The sequence below is a fragment of the Amyelois transitella genome, chromosome 12, assembly GCF_032362555.1.
Source record: "Amyelois transitella isolate CPQ chromosome 12, ilAmyTran1.1, whole genome shotgun sequence".
Lineage (NCBI taxonomy): Eukaryota > Metazoa > Arthropoda > Insecta > Lepidoptera > Pyralidae > Amyelois > Amyelois transitella.
The window spans coordinates 5,136,816-5,154,159 of record NC_083515.1 but is presented as its reverse complement, the minus strand read 5'-3'; the positions used below and the strand labels follow the sequence as shown (position 1 = coordinate 5,154,159).

At 34.7% G+C, this 17,344-nt stretch overlaps 1 protein-coding gene across 1 annotated transcript; it reads right to left on the bottom strand.

Moving 5' to 3' along the window:
• Positions 1–228: 228 nt before the first annotated feature.
• Positions 229–7,187, bottom strand: LOC106142423 (chaoptin). Its single transcript, XM_013344171.2, has 5 exons — positions 6,992–7,187; positions 4,686–4,830; positions 4,487–4,597; positions 1,400–4,389; positions 229–810 (listed from the first exon to the last, which is right to left on the bottom strand). The coding sequence occupies exons 1-5, from the start codon at positions 7,185–7,187 to the stop codon at positions 524–526; spliced, it is 3,729 nt and encodes a 1,242-aa protein (XP_013199625.2). The 3' UTR covers positions 229–523.
• Between the last annotated feature and the right edge of the window lie 10,157 nt (positions 7,188–17,344).

Here is a 17,344-nt window from a genome sequence, read left to right as displayed (position 1 = left end):
ACCCCTGTTTAACGAAGTCTTCAAAATTAAGGGCGTAACGAATAATTTCTTTGAATTTGTGTATTTGTGTGTTGCGTTCATAACATACCAAAGAGTCTTTGAGAGATTAATGAAAATGAGATAGAATATTTGGAAAAATATTTATATTTGTACAGTATTTACACAGGTAATGAAACATAAAATTCGCAAAATAACATTATAAAAAACAATATTCTTACGACTCACAATTTGAAGTGGACTAAAATATTAAATTAAATATAAAAAAGATACCAATAAATTGACCATATAAAACGTATCGTTTTCTTAAATCGATAACACATAGGTATCTTACAGATTTACTTACTCCCATTAAGTTACACTACCTAGATCTTCGACAAAACTAATTGAAGTTGTACCGTGTATAAATTGTATTCAACTACGGTTTGTTGGAATCGTAAATATGCCCTAAAAAGACGTCGTGAATAAAACTTATTTACAAATTAACACTACAAATTCACATTTAATCGACATAAATTATTGGGTATCATCTGAGTAGTAGAGTCCATAGAGCAGCGACAAGCGTATAGACTATATCGGTATAGTTCGGTTGCGCGTCGCTGGACAGGGCGCTGGCGTGGCATTCTGCTTCGTCTGCTCGCAGCTGCAGCAGAGGCACCCGCCGGCCCAGCTGGTCCTTGCAGGTGGCGCTCCGCACGGCGCGCTGCAGCTCGCTGCCGGCGTCGTTCTCCTGCAGCCAACGCCGCAGCCACGCGCCCAGCCAAGCCAGCTCGCACTCGCATCGCAGCGGGTTTCCAGTCAGGATCAGCCCACCTGACAGAAATGTCCCTTTTTATAACGAGATAACTTAGTCTCCAGATTAAATACGCCTAGAAAAGTTCTGACATCGCTATTAAGAATTAAAACTCATTACGGAAGGCTCCATAAAGTTTAATAAAATCCTAGCTTCTGCCCGCAGCTTGCTCGACGGACATCAATTTTAAATTGTTTCATGAAAGGAGCACGATATCTGATTCTATTCTATGCTGAAATAATGTATGCGCTTTTTTAAAGCAGCTCCAATTAAGCATAAAGAAACTCTATTATGGTTATGCAGACAAAGGAATAATATTACTAACGGATATGCATTGATGAACTTTGCTGTTGTAACGATCAGTCAGTGTTCCGACCTTATTTACCTATTCACCGAACTATTTTGATTGATTAAACCGTGATTAAACCACAGTGGGAAACATCATCTATCATCATTTGTTACCGTAGTGCTTGTGTGTTCTCAATATGGATAGGCAAAGAAAATATATCTAACAGCACATAATAAAATTACACAGTTTTTCGAACAAAATGTAGTTCAATAAAATATTTAACTTAGTTCGAGAAATTACGACTGGATGTAATTACGTACCTGACAACAACTTCGTCGCGACTTGGCTCCAGCTTGTGAAATTTGGATAGAAAATAGCCGGATTCAGTGTTGTGATTTGATTATAACTTAGGTCGACTCCCAACTGCGGAACTTGCCCCAAGTGCTTCATAAATGCTGTCGGCAGCTTCGACAAGGAGGTGGCTGTTATCCTAATAAATATCTCTTGGTTGTTGGTAAACGGCTCAAAAGCATCATCGGCTATTCTACGGAGACTAGCTCCTCTTATTTCTAAGTATCTTATATTTCTTGCGTCAATTCCATGCAATTGAGTATCCATGATATCATCTGCCCAGTTTATTACTAATTTATACAGAGAGGGAAGGGAAGATGTTATGTTGGATATGCGGAAAGTGGAATGATTTATTGTAGACCACGACTGAAGATGCAGAACTCGCAAGGATATTAGGGGACGGAAGGAATCTTGGTCAACTATGTCTAAGTACTTAAGTCCGTTTAGATTTAAATGAGATAAGTTGCTCAACCATTTGAAACTATTTGGCGTGATTCTTACGATAGGATTGTATGAGATATCAAGAACATTTAAATTATTTAGGTGGAACCACATTTTTGGCACTAAAGAGGTAAGACGATTATGACTAAGGTCTAAATGGCGAAGATTCACTAGCCGCTTCACATCAGTCTCTTTAAAACTGTTTATGTAATTTGAAGTCAAATTGAGACTAGTTAAGTTTGTCAAAGGTAGATAAGGCACTGATTTTAAACTTACATTTGCAAGATTCAAATGCCTCAAGTTCGGAAGGTTATGAAACAGCTCCTTGAAGTTAGCCTTTATCGAGTTGAAGCTGAGGTCCAGGCGGCGGAGTCCCCCGACGCTGGAGAACGTGTTATCTGATAACACCGTCAGCAAGTTATGGCCTAGATTTAAATTTAATAGGAATTGTGTATTGCGAAATATGTTACTGTCTAGGTATTCTATACGGTTGTTAGATAGATCGAGAAACCGCAGGGTAAAACCTATTTGAGATAGGGCTGTGACGGGAAACAGAGATATGTCATTATAACTTAAATCTAAATGTTCAATTATCGTGTTTTTGAACACGTCCCTAGGAAGTAATCTTATACTATTATGATCTAACTTAAGATATCTTAGTTTGTTCAAGTTATAAAATTGTTCTACGGACAGTTGCGATATAACATTGAATGAAAGGTCTAATATTTGCAACGACACAAGTTCAGAAAACGATTTTCTTCGGACTGTGTGTATACTATTTTTGTGCAAATCTAAAATCTCCAAATGTATTGCATCACCAAAAGCTTCACTAGACACGTGGGTGATTTTGTTATGGGACAAGATAATTTGCCGAATTGAAGATTCAACCGCTATGAAAAAGTTGTTTGGCACTTCATATAACTCGTTGTAGGAGCCGTCTAGTATATTAACAGAAATTGTATTATCTCCGTCTATAAATCTTAAGTGGTTTCTGCTCACATTGAGAGTGAATGTTACATCCAAATGAGAGACGTTGTAAAATGAATTCAGTGATAAATACGTAAAGTTATTTCCCTGCAGCTCCAATATTTCCAGTTTCGGTAAATTAGCAAAGGTCTCAGCTTCCATCGAATCGATTATGTTGCCCGCAAGAGATAAATATCTCAAGTTGGGCAAGTTTGTGAAACTGTGCTTAGTTAAGTTATTGATTCGGTTATAAGATAAATCTAAGTTTCTTAAGTTGGTCATATATGCAAACATGCGACTATATATTGAGCTTAAAAAATTGTAAGCAAGTCTTATATTGCTTACAGGTAACGATACATTTTGATTACTATCATCTATTACTATATCTACAATGCGATTGTAGTCTAAATTAAGGTATTTTAAAAAAGGAAATGTTGTTAAATCCGATAATCTTAGTATATGAAAATCATTATTATCAAACGAAAGCAAACTTAGATTTTCAAGTCCTTCAATTTCGAACGGAAAATATCCACTAAATAAAGTAGAGGAGGACTCCAAAACGTGCAACGACCCCGTTATGTTAGAGAAAGATTGCGGGTGTATGTAGTACAAATCGTTAAAACTCAAATTAATCTCCTTTACTAGCATGGTCGGAGGAAAAACGTTTTTATAAATCTGCGCTATCCTGTTACCTCTTAAGTTGATAGTCCCCAGGGAAGCAGACCAGTCGAGGAATTCGTTTGGCAACAAATTAGATATCCGGTTGTAGCTTAAGTCGAGATAACGAATGGATCCCGGCTCTAGCATTTGAAGTGCGGAGGGTATTGAAGTTAAAAAGTTGCCGGCGAGCGAGAGCGTCTGGATGCGGCTGGGGAGGGGGGGCGACTCCTCCAGCTGGTTGTAAGCTAGAGACAAATGACGGAGGCGCGCAACCTGGCCTAAGCTGTCCGGCAAGCGAGACAATTTGTTGTGCTCCACTTCCAAATGCTCCAGTGAATTTTTCAATGACAAGAACAGCTCCCGATGGATTGAAGTTAATTTATTATACGAGACTGACAATTTCTCAACTCGGTTATTTGCGAACACCAAACGAGGAATGAAGGTAAGTTCATTAAGATCTAGAATTATTTGCCTAATTTGAACTTCCCGGAACAAGAGAATTTCCGAAGTGTCGTTAATTTTATTATTACTTATATCTAACTTTTCAATTCTCCTGTTTTTACTGTTTGCACAGGAAGTATTATTATCAAATCTAACAAAATTATGTCGTACATGTAAGGATTGTAACTTAGGAAGATTAAACAATAAATCACAGGATAATTCGTATAGGAAATTATTGGAGAGCTTAAGGATTTTTACAGTTGATGGGAGGGAGTCTGGGCTGATACTCCTAAGATGGTTTCCTTCAAGGTCTAATTGTACTAAGCGGTACAGAGATGTCAAAGACTGTGATTTCAGCTGCGTTATTTGATTATTACTTAAAGACAAACTCGTCAGTGTTTCTTCCAAGTGGTGCCACCGTATTTCTGGTCCAAGATGAGCTATGTTATTACTAGAACAAAGAAAATAAAGCGAGATATTAATTAAATGCCTTAATGCACTGAATTGAGTAAACTTAAATAGAATTAAGTTTCAAGACTCGTTCTTACTTCTGTAGATTTAACCAGTTTAAAACTTTTAAATCTCTCAATCCTTGTTGCGGTATTTCTGTGAATTCGTTGTAACCGAGGTCTAAGGAGGCCAGCGTTGTAGCCATGGAACTGAAAAAAAAGAATAAGTTTTAAAAGTATTTCTTTATCTTTTCCTGTTGTGTAACTGTTGCATAAAAAAAAAGTAAAAAATACCAACCTAAAAGAATGAAGTTCGATGTAATGCAATTTATTTGCTACTAGAACTAAAGTCTGCAGCCTCAACCCATCGAGCGCGCTTTCTGTCAGCACTTCCAGATTTGATAAACTTATGTCTAAATGTTGTAACTCTAAACGTGGCCATTCTGTAACAAATAAATTGAGCTCTTTTATTAACTCGTATTAAGGGAATTATTCGAAGGAATAGAATAGAATAGATTTATTTTCAAAATTGGATACAAGGTATCACTTATTGACGTCACATAACTTAAATCTAATTATAACTACTACCGCTTCCAAAGCGCATGTGTAGAAGAAGCGGCGGAACAAACTACACTGCAGCATTTTCATCGGACGTCAATGTACAAATATAGATCTCTTAAATCTAAATCATGGACGAATACACATTGTCTACATTAAAAAACATGAATGAATGTAGAACTAGTTATTTCAATACGAATTCGATATTTCCTCAAATAAATAAAGATAAAATAAAATATGTACACACTGTACAAATTATGTCAACATCATGTCAAAAATGCACAAGCATTTAAGAGGCCATTATGTCAAGCTCGGGCCACACATGTTTATCATTAATATAATCCTCCGTGCTGTAATAGGCTTTCCTACAAAGCTCATCTTTAATGTACTTTTTGAATTTTCTATCATTCATTTCAAGAACACTTTTTGGAAGGGAATACCGTATCATGTTTGAAAAGATCGAAGCTATTCAATTAATTGTAACAAGAAATTGAAAGTTGTTTATGAGTATTTTTCAATTTTCAAAATGAATTAATTTATTGGATTTTATAAAATTTAATATCATAATTATCATTCATTTAGGAACTTGTACGAGTATAAAAAATTGTTTTTGTTTTTATAAAGTAGAATTTAGATGATATTGATATTATATGTTAATTGATGGAAAGAGTCTAAATTAATAACGTCACCATTATTAAGCTTCAGAGGCCGACGTGCCGTTAAAGTGCGTGCAAAAAAAGTCTATGAAATAAAAATGTTGTAATAGTGAATATGTATAAACGTGCGTTCCGGTAAATTAACGGAATGCTTTATGCACACACAAATGTATGGTAGTATTTTTATAAATATATCAAAAATCGTTTGTGTTCAATTACGAGAACGATATACATACATATAATCACGTCTATATCCCTCTTGACGGCCTCTGTGGCGCAGCGGTAATACGCTTGGCTGTGACACCGGAGATCTCGGGTTCGAATCCCGGTCAGGGCATGGTGAGAAACGAACTCTCTCTGATTGGTCTGGGTCTTGGATGTTTATCTATATAAGTATTTATTATAAAATATAGTATCGTTGAGTAAGTATCTCGTAACACAAGTTTCGAACTTACTTCGAGGCTAACTCAATCTGTGTAATATGTCCCGTATATATTTATTTATTTATCCCTTGCGGAGTAGACAATCTTGAAAAGACATCAGTCTTTTCAAAGTTGCCTATCAAGGCAACTTTCAGCTGTTTGGCTTAATGATAGCATTGAGATTCAAATAGTGACAGGTTGCTAGCCCATGGCCATAAAAGAATCCTTTTATGAGCCTTTCCCTTAGTCTCCTTTTACGACATCTATGGGAAAGAGATGGACTAGTCCTATTCTTTTTTCTATTGGTGCCGAGAACCACACGGCACTACGGAGTACGATATAAATATGCAAATGGGATATAAAAAATGGAACAAGCTTTCAGAGGGTTAACCATGGAATTTTTATGGCTGCGTGGACAACTACGGTGAGTCTACGGGATGTGTACACACAACAGTTTGTAATTACTCTGCGGGAACAACGCTGTACCCAGTTTTCACCGATAAAACAAGTCTCTCCACTTTTTCGAGTAAAATTAGATTTCGAGTTTTTAGAAGCCCCTAAAAGCACTCTAGTACACACTCAAACATTTTACGGTCTTGGTTATAGACATATTATTTTCTCGCGAAACCTCATAAAGTTTTTAGAAGTTATTACGTAGAAATATCCATTGCAAACCCACCTCAAAGTTATTTTGTTCAAATGGCGTACGTATTGTTGAATTACCATTACATTGATATTATACTGACTTAGAGAAAATAGTCATTGGTTTTAGTATTTTTAGTTGATGCACTACTAAGATGCTAATATAAAGAACAAAATAAGACAAAAAACGTAAGAATTTATTGATATCATTGCTATAATTTTGGGGTATGATCGTATTTGTTTTTTTTTTTTCGATTTAATAAGTATTATTCTGATTTGCCATCTGGCAGCGTATGCACTAGGCTAAAGAATATAAAAATATTCACCTGGGAATCTGTGTAATGGTACAGCGATGCAGGACATGTGGGCTTCCCGGCAGGAGCAGAGTGGGCTGCTGGCGCAGGGCTCCAGCCGCTCGGGCGCCAGCGAGCCCGCCAGCAGGCAGGCCACCAGCGCCGCTGTATGGAGCGCCCACCGCGCGCTACCATCGCCCAACACCATCACTGCGACAAACATACTCATCTTTAGAAAGTCTTAGCTTCGTCAAAGATATGATATGAAATTAATAAATGATGTATTTATTTAATTTCTTTTATTTATTGTACACTCAAAACATAATTTTTTTATGATGAGTGTACAATGTGTTTTTTTAATTGTATTTTTAATACAATATAAAATAGTCAGTAGGTCGGTTTCACCAACATTCTTTCAAAGTATTCACACAATATTTATGAGCATAATTATGTGAAATCGCAGCGCAGGTTTATTCAAAGTTAGCAGTAATTCTCGTGAAACTATAAATCCCGCTATCCCACTATACGTTATTATGTCCCGTAATGGCAACATTTCAAACCCTGCCAATGAAATTCAGCTTCTAAATTTCAAATCTTCATGATTAAACCGAAGCGGAAAGATAAATAGGATTATTTGAGTCAAGCCAAACGCTCCATTTTAAAAACTCTCACAGCTACTTGAATGATTAATCTAACTCTTTTTAAAACTTTATTTAAATTAAATGAATTTCTGACTGATCGTTTAATTGGTTTCCTAATTAGTGCTGTTTCAATCTAATAAATTCTGTTGATTTCACTTAAATATCTCATAATGATATTTTAATGTACCCTTTAGTAACTAAATTTAGTATATAAAATGGAATTTCCGCTATGAAATTTTTATCGCGTTTAAATGGAGTTGGAGTTTAATGGCATTTCCACATAAAAGCATTCCTTTTATAACAATTAATAAAAGTTGTTTTTGCAGTAGTCGTCAAATATAACAACGGAGTTGAAAACATGAAATCCATCACAGTTAACCACAAAAGTGGAATATAAAATCCCATCAAGCAAATACATACAGTGTTTGCGGCAAATTCATTGATTTATATGCCGAATAGCTATTGGCATGCATTCGATGGATTATTGTGTAATATATTTGGGATTTCATCGCGGGTGATAGCCAGCTCGGAAATAGAGGATTGGGCATTTTATGACAATCCAGGCTCACAAGTACGAACAGTGAATTAAGTTCTACTAATGCTATTTTAATTATTATCCAAATATAATTAGGATAGTATTCGATATTGAATTTAAGTAGCACAGATTATACAAAAAATATGTGGGGTTAAAACTACGTTACGTATGTCTTCCATTTTATTTATACTGGCTTGAAGTAAAGAAGGTTAAGAACCTATATTCTTCTAAAAAGTATCATAGTGGATACTGATCAACGATTTCTTATAGGCAACACGTAAAACAACATAAAAAAATGCTTGAAAAATAAATATAAACCTGATCAATTTACCACTCTGTTTGTATCACACTCCAACATTTTCAATGAAACTTTACGTTCCTATTAATTAACATTGCTGTACGTGCTTACTGATGTAAACGACAAAGATTTTATTGTGAAGAACTGCCATTTCCAGAGTTCTTTGAATGTTCGTTTCACTTTCAAGGTATTTGTACATGGAATGAGAAAGAAAAGGAATTTGATTTTATACACACAAACTTTCAAAGAGAATTTATTTGATAGCTAAAGTTGTTTGGTTATTTACGCTCTGCGAAGGTGCCTTATAGAAGACGAGTGAGTAAAGATTGGAGTGCCGCCAAAGGGGGCTGTGCGCTCGGAACGCTCCACACCACTTTATAAAAATGTTCTTTCACATACGAATTTTAATGATTTAGTTGGAATTTAATGGCAGAGCGAAAAATATCAATTTAACAGTTATATTTAAATACATTAATTGCATAAATAATAGCGCCGTTACTATTGGCTCTGTCTACTATTAAAGAAAGAAAATATATGGCATAAGTACTAGGTTGGAAGAAATTCTCTTTAATAATAATATTACTAACTAAAATTTATATTATAATTTCAATCATATACCTAACTGATAATAAATAATAAGTATTGATTTCAGAATTCATATATTTTACTTAAATCGAATACTAGGACAAAAATATACGAACCATGTGGAAAAAGTAATTTAAAGCCTATAGATAAGATCACTGTCTAGCTTGCCTACCTACGAATGTATTCATGGATTTGCTAGTGCGGTGTTACTTCTCCTGGGACCACACTATCTCTGATTACATTAGATCTCATGATGCTATGTATGCGGCATACTATGTAGTGTTGATATGAAATGCGTCAGGTCTATGGTATGTTTACATTTTGCCCGTACTATGCTCTCGAAGGAATAGATAAAAACTTTTCTGCAGACTACGCTTTCCCAGAATATCATATTTTGTGGGCAAGCGAAGTTAGTTGTTACTACTAAACTAGGTAGTGTACGTTTCTTTGTTTGATATTATATATTTTAAACAATAATTAAACAATTTTTATACATAAAAAATATAACAGTATTTTAGTTGTAAACTAGTGATTTTTTTATAATAGCAAACTAGTGGCTGGGTCGAACCATATATATATATATATACTTTTGGCTGTGTCCGCTTTCTTCGTATAGAGTTTTATTGAAACATAAATGAACCCGGAGTCAGGAAATGTAAAACAATAGTGAGTCTGTGGATAGTGGAAAATCTGGCTTGAACGTTTTATTCATAAATCGGATTCAGCGCTCGGAATTGGAATTCGTTCGTAAGTAGGTAAATGCGAGAAATATATTCAATTTAGTTATGGCGATGAGCTTTATATATTCAGCCGTGATCATTATTCACGTCGCAACACCGTTCCTATTTGAATTTTTGTCTACTGCATTTCCTTTTACGCTGTAATTGAAGCATTAGGCACCGGGGACCGTAATGTAAAAAGGATAAAAAAATAAACGAAAGAAATTAAAAGATGAAAGAGAGCGTAACGAAGTGCTCACGAAGAAAAAAAGTGGGAAATTATTTTAAGACGTTTGGAGCAGTAATAAGTGACACAAAAGTTTTTGCACAGATTTTCACGTTAAATGGTAATCTGGGAAAATTCCAAGTGGCGCAATCGTATTAAATGCCACCTTAAAATGTATTTTCAAAATTGCTTGAATAATTCATAGCAAAATATAATTTCGTAATTTTATCGTCGCCTTTTCTTTTATTTGTTTTTTGATGTGTTTACAGTCTACACATTATGCAAAAGTCGCCGTAATATAACTTTATCGTTAAGACCATTTAGATATAATGTGTGAACGTTTCCTTTTTGCCTTATTTATCATAAGCACAAGGTTTCACAAAGGTAAAAGTTCATATACGTAGAATCTACAACAACAGCTACAGATTACCAAAGCTTATTTGCAACGCGATCGAAATCCTATCTATCCAAATTGAGTAGCTTATCAATGAGAGACAATGCGGAGGCTGATCAGGAGTCCATAAGATTAAATCCGAGTAGATTTTATCAGTTAAACAAGTTGTCGAGCTCACAAATTGAAACATTTTTAAAGCGATAAAATGGGAGTGTAAATAAACTGTGGAATTTTCGTCATGGGAACTTCGTTTACACACTGCAAACAAAATTTCTCGTGAAAATGATTAGTAAGTATTTTAAAAAGAAAATGTCAAGTTACTGTGTTATCAGTCACTTAGGGAAGAAAGTTATTTCTGATTTGTTTGAAAGGAAATTTTGCCTCAGGAGATTTAGATTGTTGTTGTAATAAAAGATTTTAAGATATACACTGAATTTTGATATCATGTTAATGATTTTGATTCAATGAAATTGTAGGAGGAGAACGTGTAACTGACAGATGGGAACACCTTGTCGTTACCATTGACATCTGAAAATAAATTTCCGTTTATAGACAGCATATATGGACCTGGATATTTTATATGTGAAAATGTCTTCTACCTCCTACAGAACAATTTAAATCATATAGCAAATTTGGAGAAAGATCTTATTCGGTTATTCATACAATGCAATGAGGTGGCGGCTCGTGTCCCACAGACAGTTAAAATGTCTGTTTGGCGCAGTTGTCGGATTCTTGCATCTGAAAAAAAAGGTCCCAGGTGGGAGCCCTGGCTAGGTCTTAAATTTTTCTGCTAGGCCTAAGTCTTGGATATTTTTATTTAAGTATTTATTGTAAATTATAGTAAGTATCTTTGAGTTAGTATCCCATAACACAAGTCTCGAACCTACTCTGGGACTAGCTCAATCTGTGTATTTGGTCTGCACGCAGAGCATACTTCCTTTGTTAAATGCAACAAAAAAATTAATAATAAAATATTACATACATTATTATAAAACGGTTCCTAAAGTATAACGCCCGCATTGTGCAATGTACCACAAAGCGGCGATTCGTAGGCGATTGTGCCTCAAAGTAGCGGCCACACGGCTTTTTCCGACAGTTAAATTCATTATACTCCAAGCCATGATCAAAAATAAAGAGAATACAGAATGTAGTTCGGCCACTTGCAATAGCAAAAGCATTAACTACACTCGCCATATAAATTTCTGAGGAATTTATAAGGCAAGACTATCGATTGTCGATAAAATGTAACTGAGAATCACGAAAAAAATTTACGTCATCTAAAGATTTGGTTGCGTGGCGTTAGGGTTTACTATATGTATGTATTTATTATTTACATTGCATACATATGCTCACATATATCGCATCTCCATCCCTTATGGGGTGACAGTACCGACGGAAACGACAAAGCCATGTTTAGCTGTATGACTGAATGATGGAAATGAGATAATAATATACAGGTTGCTAGCCCGTCACCATAAATAAATATTGCTACATATTTTTCCGTTATATAGTTTCCCTTAATAGACTTTAATGACTAAGCTCCCTCTATGGACAGTTTAAAAATAGTTATAAACTTATATCTTAAATGAGAAATATCCAAAAAAACTTAAACAAGAATACAATTTAAAAAAAATTAAGTATCGATATAAAGTCCTCGGATCGTGTTTTGGATTTGAGCGACTTTTAAATGAAGGTTCGAGAAATCATGTGTCTCAATTTCATAGCCTGTACTTGATTCAGGATATCGCTCTAAAAAGTCACAATATTTGGTTTGCGGAGCATTAATAGAAACTTGCACTTAATTAATTCTCATAGTTGCTTACGATATTCATAGGAAAGTGAGTCTTGTAGTAGATTGTTGTGATCAACATAATCCAATTCCTCATCATGAAAAGGTTATTAATATTTCTTAAATTTTTAAATTAAGAAACTTGGGTTTATTTACTGCTTTAATAATATCAACGTTGATTGCCTTTTAAAGGGTAATCTCAAGTGCATTAATGCTTAAACCCACATTATCTCATAATTGTCTTTAAAACAGTCCCTATACAGAACCTTGCCACCAAATAATACCACCGCCTTCTCATGTGAAATGATATTAAATATATATTTGTCCTACCGTACGCCAACAAAGGTGCTCCCTCATAGAGATACTAAGCGGCTTCTTGTTACAACTGAAATACCGTAAATACTCTCGAAGAAAGGAATTCTCTCTGTACCCTTCGTATTTTGTGGTCATAATCGTCTTCCATGTGCTATTAAAGCGCTACGAGCTAAATTCTTGTGTACTTATATAATTCTTCTTGAAAATATTTTTGAAAGCTTTTTCCAAATTATAACTGAGAGTAAAATTAAGAAACTTAATAATTACTATCTCTCCTTTAAGTTCATACATACAAAATTTTTCTCTAGAATTAATAACTCTACAAGATAAATAAAGCAAGTAGCCATTGTTCACCTGGGTTAATGAACCGACTAATATTATTAATGCGAAGTTTGAAAAGTTTGTAAAAGAAGTGTGGGTGTTTCTTCCTCTTTCACACAAAAACTACTGAACTGATTTTCATGAAACTGCGTTACTATAGCTAAGACGTTGGAATAATAAAATATCGAAGTTAAAATTTATAATGCTGACGAAGTCGCGCACTATTACAGCATTATTTCTCCGAAGAGATATTATTCTCAAGTGAAATTAAATACTTTCGCTACAAAGGTGCACGTACATTTCTTAACTTTGCATTTAACTAAGCCAAAGCAGGCATCCGATAAAAAACAATAGTTAATCGCTCACGTGTCACGTCCTTAACAGAGCTCAGGTTTTATACATACATACATATATACCGTCACGTCTATATCTCTTGCGGGGTAGACAGAGCCAACAGTCTTGAAAAGACTGAATGGCCACGTTCAGCTATTTGGCTTAACGATAGAATTGAGATTCAACTAGTGACAGGTTGCTAGCCCATCGCCTAAAAAAAAATAGAATAGAGATCACACCTCTTTCCCGAGGGGGTAGGCTACATCATTTCACTTGCGACGATTGCTTCATCTTTTCATGCAAACTCGGTTTAGAGTCATCTATAATGTTACATGTTTTAAATTACTCATAGGTATAATAATCCATTTTTGACAATGTTATGATATATAAGATCAGTTTATCAAACTTTCAGTAAGTCTTTCAATAATAAATTAAATTCGAAATAAATAATCATGCGATTACAACCACCAATCAAAGTTTAATTAACGAGTGCATTGATGCTCATTTGATGATACATGCGGTTTTGTATAGTTAATCGAACTAGACCGAGTCAACAGTGTGCAATAATATTTAGTAAACGAGAAGTTAATGCACATTTTTGGTTTGTTAAAATGAAGCACAGTTACAGTTAATCTAAACAAATGTTACCTCCATGTCTTACGTATTTGTCACGCCGAATAAAACATGGGTATCAAAACAGAACATACCGATATATTATGATAGATAATCAGCAGATAATCTTCACCCTATTATTTTGATTTGTATGTAAAAAAGGGGAATGTTTCTCGGCCACATTTAATTTAAAATTTCTATTTTAAAAATTGATTCCGTTACTATAATTGTTGCGACATTGGCAATAATCAGATAATATCTCATTTTTGTCAATACATAGTTATTGCACGGTTTATTAATTCGTTCGGTTATTGTAATTAGTTTATGTCATTTCGACCGAAAAATACAGTGTAATAGTTAATGAATTGCATTTACTTTTAATTACGAAATATATTAATCTTACCACCATGCTATGCCATGATAATTGCGGGGTATACTGGGTCTAACAGCTGTTGGTCGGTATCGGCAGGCAATAGTTTGCATGAACTTATGATGGTGGAAGCACGCAAAGTAATTAAGAATAACGGGCAGCTTTGATTTCCTTGAATTAACACTTGAATTATTTTTTTACTTTAAAATAAACTATATTCTAAAAATGCCGTCACATACGGCTTCATTAGTGATGTAGTTTATCTTAATCCTCCGGTCTTAATACCTACATTCTAAATCAAATAAAAAGAAACTGTTTAGAACTGAAAGCGTAACAAACGGCGCGCACACACAAAGTTATTGATAGGATTATTTTGGATTTATTATAATTTTGATAATAATTCCTAATTTCTAAACCGACGATCTAACGTGGAGAGAGTTACATGTAAGTGATTGTAGGGATCATGGCAAGTGGAAAGATGTAGTGTCTGCTACTTCTTCCTTGTCGGAAAGAGGCGTGACTTTATGTTATGTACCTACACCTAGTATGAAAGTAGGTACTAAAATTTTAAATTAGGTACTTACATCGAGTCCCATAGGATCTTTTTCTATTTTAAGCAGAACTCGAGTGTTTTACGACTCCAAAGTAAGTGGCCTAAATGTATTTCTAAGGGGTACTTTCAATAAATATCTATTTCGTATCTGGATTTTATGATGCTACTATTTTTCCATCTTAGACTTGAGTAATGTCTGCGTAAAAAATAAATTCTGAACATCTAAACCTTCTTTTTCATTATAAATATCTGTAGCGAAGTTTCTATGCTGGTCTGGTAGTAAAAACACAGCATATGCCAACTGCTTTCCATCTGCAGAAGTTTATCAAAAAAAAGGCTAAATAAGCTAATAAGGGGAAGCAACTTGTCACTATCTAAATATCAATTTCATCATTAAGCTGTCTATCCTGCAAGGGGTAAAAATGTTATATTTTTATGCATTTATGAGAGAAATATAAATTGGTAATAGTTATTCAACACAACGCTATGAACCGCACACAATTTACTAGGCAAGCATAATTAGCACTCATTTCATTGTCTACAATCATTTGTAACCATTGGACTAAATCAACAACAGGACACAAGACTAGCGCAGTTAATACGACTGAATCTTATTAATTTCTAAAAATGGACTTCTTATTTTTTTACAATATTTGCATGGTCTCCCTGCCACGTGATCTAGGGTTACTTTGAGTAAAAGACTTTGAACCCGAGATCACGTGGTAATGGAGGAACTCCGAGGTGCAACTGTTTCTCTAAGTTTGGTTTATATTTTCATCATTCTTTCCTTAAGCGAGACCTTGTTCTCAATACTCTTCTTTTCATATGATATCGAAGGTATAGGTCAAAAGATAAAGCAAAAATAGAAATAGTCGCTTATTTACGAGTTTCTTAATTCGAGTAAACATTTTCCTTACTTATTCATTTAACTGACCTGGTTTATTTAGTTCTTATGTACTTTTATAGCAGTATTTTCACAAATTTTAATAAAACTAATTTAACTTATAACACAATTTCTAAAATTAAAACAATGTTAACGTAACAATGTTTAAGTATTACTCCCAAAAATTTTAGTAACCTCCTAATTATCTTCGGAAATAATCAAAGGCACCACGTGCCATAAATAGAGGAAAATTCCGAAGTCTGATAATCTTCTTGTTTGCGAAACTTTGAACCGCTTTTAAACAACGTGAAAGGCGATACTGTGGGACAAGCTTTAATGGTTTTTAGAAATATTAATTTAAAGTTTCCTCTGAAATATGTATCTGATAGAACTTATTTTTATATCCAACATGAGGTGGATCAAAATATGAAGCAAATCGTGTGATTTCCGGCACATAAGAATTGGACTACTCCAGTCTTTCCCATGGACTCCAGTCTTCAAGGGCGACTAAGGAATTAGGTACACATTGATCTACTGCAAGCTTTCATTCTGGCTTGCAAGCGAAGAAAAAGCAAGTGTGTGTCAGCTGCTTCTCTTTCCATGTAGATTGCAAAAGTCAATCAAGGGAAGGCAAGTACATTGGATCAGTTTTTTAAGAAGATTGGCTAGTCAGGTTGACTATTGAGCTGATCATGGCCTTTCAGTATTTTTAAGTCTGAGTTTTGTCTACTCCTGAGGTTAACCCGGTAAAGGGTAAAGACGTGATTGTATGTATTGAATCGGTTCGTGCATGAGTAAATTTTACAAATAAGATACATCTCAAGATTTAAATTGGTATTGATCTAAACGAATTTATAACACCTCTTTTTCAGAAGTAAGTTAGAAGTGGACATTATCTTGAATAAATATGGAAAGAAAACAAATGTCAAGCCTCTTTGACATGTTTACACTAGAAGTGGAAATGTCATGGTTAATTGCTTTACGTCGAAATACTAATTCAGTGCCCCATAGCTATGTTAGTATGAGTATTTGGTATTTTTAAAACACATACATACATATATATTTATTCGGTATTCTTTATCTCTTATTCAGAACTCTTTATGAGTCACAATCTTCGCGAGAAGAGAATATAACGTAGGGAACATAGTAGGGCTACCTTGTCACACTATATTTTTTTTGCACTCCAGCTTGAAGCTTTATCAAGTGTCAATATTGTAATATATGTATGTCTACATCTTTATGGACATACATACATACATATTGTCACGTCTATATCCCTTGCGGGGTAGACAGAGCCAACAGTCTTGAAAAGACTGAATGGCCACGTTCAGCTATTTGGCTTTATGATAGAATTGAGATTCAAATAGTGACAGGTTGCTAGCCCATCGCCTAAAAAAAGAATCCCAATTTTGTAAGCCTATCCCTTAGTCGCCTTTTACGACATCCATGGGAAAGAGATGGAGTGGTCCTATTCTTTTTTTCATTGGTGCCGGGAACCACACGGCACCAATCTTTATGGAAATTGAGAAAAATAACAACTTGTCGTCAATGAGGCGTCAAATTGTGCTAACGCGACCCAGAACTACCGAACCGATTGATGAGACTTCCCGCACACACTATTTGCTCCCTAAAGCTGAAAGTAATAAATTATACACACATTCTAAGTAGTTCCAAACTCGTGGCACATTTCCAATGAAGGTTTCAACCGCTACTAAAGGTGGTGTTATCGATAGAACCTTTCAAATATGTATAAAGGTATTGAAATTCCAGAGTCAATTTTGTATTTAGATTTTTCGTTCCTACTTGTACTCT